Source organism: Chelonoidis abingdonii, chromosome 11 (genome assembly GCF_003597395.2).
Source record: "Chelonoidis abingdonii isolate Lonesome George chromosome 11, CheloAbing_2.0, whole genome shotgun sequence".
Classification (NCBI taxonomy): Eukaryota; Metazoa; Chordata; order Testudines; family Testudinidae; genus Chelonoidis; species Chelonoidis abingdonii.
In genome coordinates, this window is record NC_133779.1 from 45,386,031 (window position 1) to 45,394,690 (window position 8,660).

Below are 8,660 nucleotides of genomic sequence, written 5' to 3' on the forward strand. Positions count from 1 at the left end.
GAGCTGGGGAGAGAATCCAGGAGTCCTGGCTCCCAGCCCCTACTGCTCTAACCCACCAGCCCCCACTCCCCTCCCTGAGCTGGGGAGAGAATCCAGGAGTCCTGGCTCCCAGCCCCTACAGCTCTAACCCACCAGCCCCCCATCCCCTCCCAGAGCGGGAGAGAGACCCCAGGAGTCCTGGCTCTCAGGCCCCCCCCTGCTCTAACCCACCAGCCCCGACTCCCCTCCCAGAGCTGGGGAGAGATCCCAGGAGTCCTGGCTCCCACCCTGCTGCCTGTGCAAGGGTCTGTTCCTGGCCCTGTCACTGCCATGCCTCAGTTTCCCCACGTGGGCCCGAGTGGGGAGGAGGGTTTGTGCTCATATGGTGCCCACAGCTCTGGGCATCCTGCTGGCCCTGTGCAGACCAGCTGCCCCGTTCCACCCCAGGGCTGGGGTGCACCAGGCCGTGCTCAGGGGGCAGCCCAGAGGGAACTGGGTACAAGTCCCAGCAGGGGGCCCCCGGTCCCTGCCCCTGGCACCGCGTGGCCCCCCAGCTCCCAGCGCTGACCTTGGGCTGGTTGACGAGGTAGCGGCACAGCTCCCCGATGTACTGGAACACAGTCACCCTGTAGTGCTGGCAGTCGCCCCAGAACTGGCTGGCTGAGAACTTCCTCTTCAGCACACATGTGGCACCTGGCAGGGAGAGCGTCCTCAGAGAGCTGCCCCAAGGCCCTGCATAACCACAGGCTGGGCGTGCCAACCCTCCCCACTCAGGCCACAGCGACACCTGGCCAAGGCAGTCAGGACTCCTGGGTTCTGTTCAGCCCTGGGAGGGGAGTGGGCTTTAGGGGGGGAGGGCAGGGGGAGGGGCTGGGAGCCAGGACTCCTGGGTTCTATCTCCAGCTCTGGCACGGAGTCCCAGCCTCTCTGGATGTCTGTACCCCACCTCCCTAGCGAGGAGCCCAGTGCCCTGGGACAAGCAAAGTGTCACTGATGCCTCTACGGTGACCTGTGGGGGCTGGTGCCCTGCGGATCCCAAGGCAGCCAGGGATGGATACGCTGAGCTCAGTGGCCTCACTTCTAACAGCTGCAGCACCATCCCCCTGGCCCAGATGGGGCCCCTGAGGTCTACGGGCCCCCCCTTCCTGTTGGAATATGAGCCTCAAAAGCTTAAGAACATCTGAGCGGCCAGACAGGGTCAGACTGATGGTCCAGAGCCCCGTCTCCTGCCAGCGGCTGGTGCCAGGCGCACCAGGGGGACGATGACACCAGGCCGAGTTTTGAGTGACCCGGCTGCCATCCAGCCCCTGCCTCTGGCAGTTGGTGGTTTAGGGACACCCAGAGCAGGCGGTCGCATCCCTGCTCATCCTGGCGAACAGCCATTGGTGGATGTATCCTCCATGAGCTTATCTCCTCCTTTTTTGAACCCAGTTATACTTTTGGCCTTTCCAGCATCCCCCAGCAGCAAGTTCCACAGGTTGACTGTGTTGTGTGAAGAAGTATTTCTCTGTGTGTGTGTTAAACCTGCTGCCTGTTAATGTCATTGCGTGACCCCTGGTTCTTGTGTTCCCTGAAGGGGTAAATAACACTTCCCTAGTCACTTTCTGCAGCCCAGCCATGATTGTCTGGACCTCTGTCATGTCCCCCCTTCGCCGGCTCTTTTCCAGACTGAACAGTCCCATCGCTGCTCAGACAGGAGTCGTTCCAGCCCCGAGCGTGGCATCGCCTCCAATTCTAAGGTATCTTGTCTGAGATGGGCCGACCTGACCCGCAGGCCGTGTGGCGTGAGTGTCCCACAATTTCTCTATTGGCCTTGCGATATTTCTGACTTATCATCTGTCCCTTTCCCAACACTGTTTGCGTCTCTGCCTCGCTGCACATGGAGCGGATGCTCTCAGGAGCTCCCACCGCAGCACTGGCACCTCTCTCCTGCGCGGGAACAGCCCATCAGACCCCCCATCAGGCACGGACAAGCCCCCCCCCAGCAGGGGGCAGCCCAGACCCCCCAGGCCCAGAGCGGCCCCCTGCTGCCCAGCTCACCGATCCCGATGCAGCCAACGATGCCCAGCAGGGAGCCCGACATGTGGTACAGGGGCAGCGCCACATAGATCACGTCCTTGCTGGAGGCCCCCACCAGGCGGTAGAAGCCCAGGCACATGATGCACTTGAGGTGGCTGATGCGGGCAGCCTTGGGCAGCCCTGCAGTGGGGGGAGATGGGGATCACTCAGTGCCCAGGGTCCTGGCTCCCCTGGGAGTGCCCCCGAGCTGGGCACACCCTGGCTTCCCACCCCTTGGGGTGCCCCACAGCAGTCACTCTCCTAAGGCCTTGCTCAGCAGCCAGCCCGAGCAGCAATGCCACGGCGTGGTCTGCGTTTAAACCTCCCCATCCTCCCACAGCTGCAGGGCCAGGGGCCCCAAAGCCCCACCCTCCTGCCGCCCCCCATTGTTCATCCCGGCCCCGCAGCCACCTGATGCCGAGGAGCTCCGCAGACGCAGGGAGAAGCCAGAGCAGGGAGCCCTGCGCTTTGCCAGGTGCTGCCCTGCATTGGGGCTTGGAACGGGCACAGACAGCCCCCGGGATCCTGAACCTGGCCCTGCTCCCACGACCTCGGGGCTTGGGAAGGGGCGGAGGCAGCAGGCGCCAGAGACAGCCGGGCAGGCCCTTTCCAAAAGCCCCCCCTCGGCCAGCTCTGCGGATGCCCCTAACTCCAGACCCGCAGCCCCTGCCCTGTGGGAAGCCCCATGCCTGGGGGCAGCGGTGGGGCCCCACCTGTGGTGCCTGAGGTGAAGATATAGAGGCAGGTGTCCATCATGTCCTTGGGCGTGGATAAGTCTGAGGGCACCGGCTCTTCGGATGCCTCCTCCATCAGCTCCTGCAGGCTGGTGACCCCCGGTGGGCAGGGGCCCGGGGCAAGCACCCACACCACGATGCCCAGCTCCTGCAAGGTGGGCAGCAAGGGCTCCACAGCTTCATACAGATCTGTGGGGAGGGGGAGGGCATGAGCTCCTGGGCAAGGCCATCTGTTCGCCCTGGGGTGCAGCACCCAGCATGGGGGGCCGCAGGGGGCTGCTGTCAGATGGCCACAGCCCCTTGCCAAAGTCATGGCTGGCTGGCGCTGCCCCAGATGGGGCCTCCTTCACCCCACCCAATAACTGCAGCAGACAACACCCGATTCACAGGCCTCTGCGGTGCCCCGTAGTTAAGGGGAAAGGAGAGTAACGAGCCATGGGGGGGGGGCCGGAAAAGGGCACCATGAAGTAGTGGCCAGGCCGGAGACAAAGGCTTCTCCCCTCTAAACCCTCCACCCCAGCTGGTGCACTGCAGGCCTGAGGGCACGTCGTTGATTTGCACCAGCTGAGGATTTGGCCCAGGGCTCAGGGCTAGATCTAGCAGTTCCTGGCCCCGAGGGGAGTGAGGTTGGGATCCAGGCTGACCCCAGCAGAAGTGTTGCGTGTTTCTCGTGAGTCCCCGGCATGGAGTTCAACTCCCAGCCAGGCAGCGTCCGCGCCCGTCTGAGCAGTGGCAGGATTTGCCCCTGCTGGTCCCGTCCGGCCACCTTCCTCACCCCCAACCCGCTGAGTTGTCACCAATTAAATCATCATTAAAGCCCTGAAGCAGCAGCAATTACTGTGATGACTTCCAGCTCGTTAGGCAATGCCAGAGGGTGGCTTGGGCCAAGCGCCATGTTGCTGCGTTAATTACAGTTATTCAAGTTGTCCATGTGAACCGAGGTGGGGGGGGGGTCTCTGCAGAGGGGCGACACAATTGCTCCTGGCACAGCTCGAACGTCAGGAGGGTGCCCTGATTTCAGACCCAAATGCCAGGCGGCCTGCAGGGATGCCCCAAGGCAAACACCGCATGACTCTGCCCTGCCCCGGCCAGCTCATCCCAACGCCCTTCACCTGGCACGTCCTGGCCAGGCCCCTCAGGCACCAAATTCCCCTCGAAACCAGCTGCCCTCCCCCGTCCATGTCTCCTGCAGACACAGAGCGCCCAGCACCCCAGGAACAGGAGCACGAACGAACCAAGTGAAGCCAGCGACCCACAGCAGCCCCAGGCCCAGCGCGGCCAGTGCAGCGCTCGGGACCTGCTCTGTGCTGGGCTCGGGCAGCCCTGGGTCCAAGGAGCTGGGCTGCACCTCCACCCACTTGGGGTTCTCAGCTTTAAGGAAGTGAAACAAATATGGCTGGGTCCCATCTGCCAGGAAAAACTTCCTATTGCCACAGCACTGCAGCTGGCGGGGGAGGGGAGAGGTGCGGGGTGGGAGGGGCACACAGGAAAACTTGCTTCAAACATATTTTAAAAATTTTTTCCAGTCCAGCCTGGCAACGAGTTTGCAGAACTGGTGTTAACAAGAGCCTGGCTCTGCCCAGGCCTGAGCAGAACCCACTGTAAAGTCCTAGATTTATAGCAAGGCAGCACTAGAGGCTTCAGCTGAGATCAGGGCCCTGTCCAGCCAGGCTCTGCTCGGACTGAGCCAGGGAGCTGGGCCTGGTCCCGAGCCGCTGCCCGGACTGAGCCGCCGCCCAGACCGAGCAGGGCCTGGCCCCGGGACGCTGCCCGGACCGAGCTGCCGAGCCAGGCCTGGCCCTGGGACGCTGCCCGAGTTTGGCAAGCTCGGGACCTGCTCCTGGTGCTGGGCTCGGCAGCCCTGGGTCCAAGGAGCTGGCTGCAACCTCCACCCACTTTGGGTTCTCAGCTTTAAGGAAGTGAAACAAATAGGCTGGGTCCCATCTGCCCAGGAAAAACTCCTATTGCCACAGCACATGCAAGCTGGCGGGGGAGGGAGAGGTGCGGGGTGGGAGGGGCACACAGGAAAACTGCTGTCAAACATATTTAAAAATTTTTCAGTCCAGCCTGCAACGATTGCAGAATGGTGTTAACAAGAGCCTGGCTCTGCCCCAGGCCTGAGCAGAACCCACTGTAAAAGTCCTAGATTTATAGCAAGGCAGCAAATAAGGCTTCAAGCTGAGATCAAGGGCCCCTGTCCAGCAGGCTTGCTCGACTGAGCCAGGGACTGGGCCTGGGCCCGAGCCGCGTGCCCGGACTGAGCCGCCGCCGACAGACCGAAGCAGGCCTGGCCGGGACGCTGCCCGGACCGAGCTGCCGAGCCAGGCCTGCCCTGGGACGCTGCCCCGGACCGAGCCGCTGAGGCGGGTCTGGCCCCGGGACGCTGCCTGGACTGAGCCGGGCCTGGCCCCGGGGCTCTGCCCGGACCGAGCTGCCGAGCTGGGCCTGGCCCCGGGACGCTGTCTGGACTGAGCTGCCGAGCCAGGCCTGGCCCCGGGGCTCTGCCCGGACCATGCCACCGAGCTGGGCCTGGCCCCAGGGCTCTGCCTGGACCGAGCCGCAGAGCCAGGCCTGGCCCCAGGGAGGTTGCAGGGCCCTGTCGGGCTGGGTGCTGAACAGACAGAGCCAGTGCCCGTCCCCCATGGCACTGGGACTTTTCAAACATGGCAGCACATAGGCCCCGGCCCTATTAACGCAGTGCAGACACCAGGGCCCAGACCCCTGCCCATGGTGACCAGTGAGGAGGCTGCCTCTGTATCTGGGGCCTTCGGGGAGCCAGGGACACATGAGAGACCTGCCAGCCCCACTGGGTGTCGCAGGCCCTGGGGGCGATGCCCGGAGCACCTGGTCCCGCAGGAGCTGGGGCTTTCAGAGCCACGCCAAGGAGCCGCCGCAGGGGATCGGTTCCCCACCAGCCCACGGGCAGCAGAGCCGGCAGGAGCTTTAATGCGGAGCTTTCAGGACAAGGGTTTCACAGAGGCCTGGTGATTTCAGGGCCCAGCTTGGGAGGCCGCACAGGGAGCAGTGCTGACTCCACTGGGGAGCCAAAGGCCTCACAGAAAGTGCTGGCTGGAGACCCTGCCTGCTCCACCTCTCAGGCCTAGCACAGCCAGCGGTGCCGGGCTCATGGGTCACGGCCCTTGTCCGCCCCCCCTTAGTTACCGAAAACTGTCCACAGCAGGAGTGAAGTGTCATGGCACCGAGAGGGCCCCAGAGCACCCCGCATTCACCCCTCATGTGGGGTGAGATTTCCAAGGGCCAAGCACCCAACACCTCCCTGGCACCCAGCGTGCTGGGCTGTCTCCAAAACCTGGCCCCAATTACTCCCATGTTGGGGGGCTGACACCCAGGGCCATTGGGGAGGAGCCAGTCCAGTCCCCCAGCCGGGCTGCTGGGCGCAGAGGCAGCTGCCCAGGGCCCTGAGTCGGTCGCAGCAGGAAGCCAAGTCCTGTGGCGTCAGGGGGTGGGGGGCAGCTCTTTGCTCCCCATAACCCCCAGGCTGGGCAGGGTTTCCTGTCCCAGTGCTCCCACGCCGGTCCCGGCCGATGATCCTTTGGGTGACACTAGTTTATCAAGTGACACAATCCACCCCCAGTTCCTCCATCCTCCGGGCGCTCTGGTCCCTCCGTCCCTGCGGGTTGCCCCCGTGCGCCCCCCCGAGTATCCCTGTGCGCCCCGGCCCCTCCATCCCCGCGGGTCCCCCCCGTGTGCCTCCCGGCCCCTCCGGCCCCGCGGGTCCCCCTCGTGCACCCTCCCGAGTATCCCCGTGGCCCCCGGTTCCTCCTCCCCCCGCGGGTCCCCCTCAGCCCCCGATCCGCGCCCACCGCCCCCGCGGCCCCGTCCCCCGCTCCGTCCCGCGGCCCGGCACCCTCCCGAGTATCCCCGTGCCCGCGCCCCCACCGCGCCCCGTCCCGCATCCCCGCGGTCCCCCCACGCTCGCCGGGCCCCCCGGCCCTCCATGCCCCCGCGGTCCCACCTGGCCCCGCCCGAGATCCCCGTGACGCCCCGCCCCCACCCGTCACCCGTAGCGCGCTCCGCAGCACCGCCCGCGGGTCCCCGCATCCGCCGCCGCTACGCGTGCACGCAGGCCCGCGCCCCAGCCGCGGAATGCCCCCGGAAGCGCACCTAGCCCCAGCGGGACCCCCAGCTCAGCCCAAGCCAGGCAACGAAACCGGGTCGTGCCCACCACAGCCGCCACGTCGGCCGGGCCCAGGGGCCCCCGGGCAGCCCCAGCGCGCAGGCGCGTTCGCACCCACGCCGGCCGCCCCGCCGCCTCCCGTACTGAAGCGCTGCCTCGAGCCAGAGAGTCCGCTCCGGGCCGCCCCGCGCCCAGCTCGGCGAAGCGCTGGGGCCAGCTGAGCCGCGGCGCCCCGCACAGCCCCTGCGGCGACACAGACGCCCGCAGCAGGAACCCGCGCGTCCGCCCACAGCGCAGATCAGCCGCTGCAGCCAACACGAGCGCCCGGCCGCCGCCGACCGCCCGGCGAGGGACATGCTGCCCGTTTCCGGAGCCGGGCTGGGCGCGGGGGGGCAGAGCCTGCCGCGCCCCCGGAGCGGGAGGGGCCGGCGCGCCCCCGGCAGAAGCCGGCGCGGGAGGGCGGCCCCGTGGTTGGGCAGGCCTGCGCGCCCTGGGGCTCGTGCCCAGCTGTGGAAGTGGGGACCCAGGGCTGGGAGGTGACCAGGGCGGCTCCAGGCCCCAGTGTGCCAAGCGTGTGCTTGGGGCGGCGTGCTGCGGGGGGCGCTCTGCCCGTTGCCGGGAGGGCGGCAGGCGGCTCCGGTGGACCTCCCGCAGGCATCCCTGCAGAAGTCCACTGGTCCCGTGGCTCCGGTGGAGAATCTGCAGGCACGCCTACGGGAGGTCCACCGGAGCCGAGGGACCAGTGGACCCTCCACAGGGACACCTGTGGGAGGTCCACCGGAGCTGTGGGACCGGCGAGCGGCAGAGCGCCCCCCCGCAGCGTTCTGCTGTGCTTGGGGCGGCGAAATGGCTAGAGCCGGCCCTGGAGGTGACCAGCCCTGCCATACCCCTCTGCACATACACTGCAACCCCGAGCCCTGGGCCACCCCGCATGGCCAGTGCCCCACTGTGGGGCTCCCCAGGCCACTCGGCGCCCAGCTGCGGTTCCAGAGAAAAGAAAAATCCACTTTCCACACCCAGTGGAGAGGGGAGGAAAAGCCAGCGGGGTCAATGGAAACCCAGGGTCACCCGCAAACCCAACCTTACCCAGCCTGGAGCCTGAACCCCGCTTGGCTGCTGGGGTCCTGACTGCCCCACGTCCTTCTCCGCAGCCCAGATGAGCCCCTCCTCTCACACAGCCATGCCCGTGGGCAGCGTCTCCCTCAGGGGCGGGTGGCAGGGCCTCTCTGCAGCCCTCGCTCCATTAGACCAGAGAGTCCAGAGCTCTGCCTCCGTCCCCCACCCCAGTGTCCCTGCCTGGTACTTTCTTCTTCAGAGGCCCTGCCATCTCCTCCTTGGCAGCTGACAGCATGGGCCAGTCAGACTCCTGGGTAAGCCACACACGGTACATGGGGCAGGGGCTGGTGTTGCCCTGCTCAGGGGCTGGGACTTCGGCCTGACCTGCCTTTGGGCCCGAGGCACAGGATTTCCAGCATGCACACGGGTCTCCTGCCCACTTAGCAGCACAGACACTGTGCAGTGACCCATGTGAGGCTGGCGTTCAGAGACCTTCTGGGCTGGGTATGTCAATCCCAGACCCAGGGGATCCCTGTAACCCCTCTGCCCATGGGCACCAGGAGTCCGTGTGGGACAGGGCTTGGCTCAGCCCAGCTCCCAGCTCAGGTACTAAACACACGCAAGATGGGGAAGGACTTGGCCACTGTGGTGATGGGGCCACGCCAGACTCTGCCCCCCTCTGCCCAGCACCTGGT

General features: G+C 66.2%; 1 protein-coding gene across 1 annotated transcript in view; it reads right to left on the bottom strand.

The window, feature by feature from the left end:
- SLC27A3 (solute carrier family 27 member 3) overlaps nucleotides 1-4,431 on the bottom strand; it is a 7,749-nt gene extending 3,318 nt beyond the window's left edge. The window contains exons 1-3 of the mRNA XM_032793640.2: nucleotides 2,751-4,431; nucleotides 2,020-2,178; nucleotides 548-672 (exon numbers count right to left, since the gene is read on the bottom strand). Coding sequence (XP_032649531.1) covers nucleotides 548-672; nucleotides 2,020-2,178; nucleotides 2,751-3,084 — 618 coding nt within the window. The 5' untranslated portion in view covers nucleotides 3,085-4,431. The remainder of the gene's footprint in view (nucleotides 1-547; nucleotides 673-2,019; nucleotides 2,179-2,750) is intronic.
- Between the last annotated feature and the right edge of the window lie 4,229 nt (nucleotides 4,432-8,660).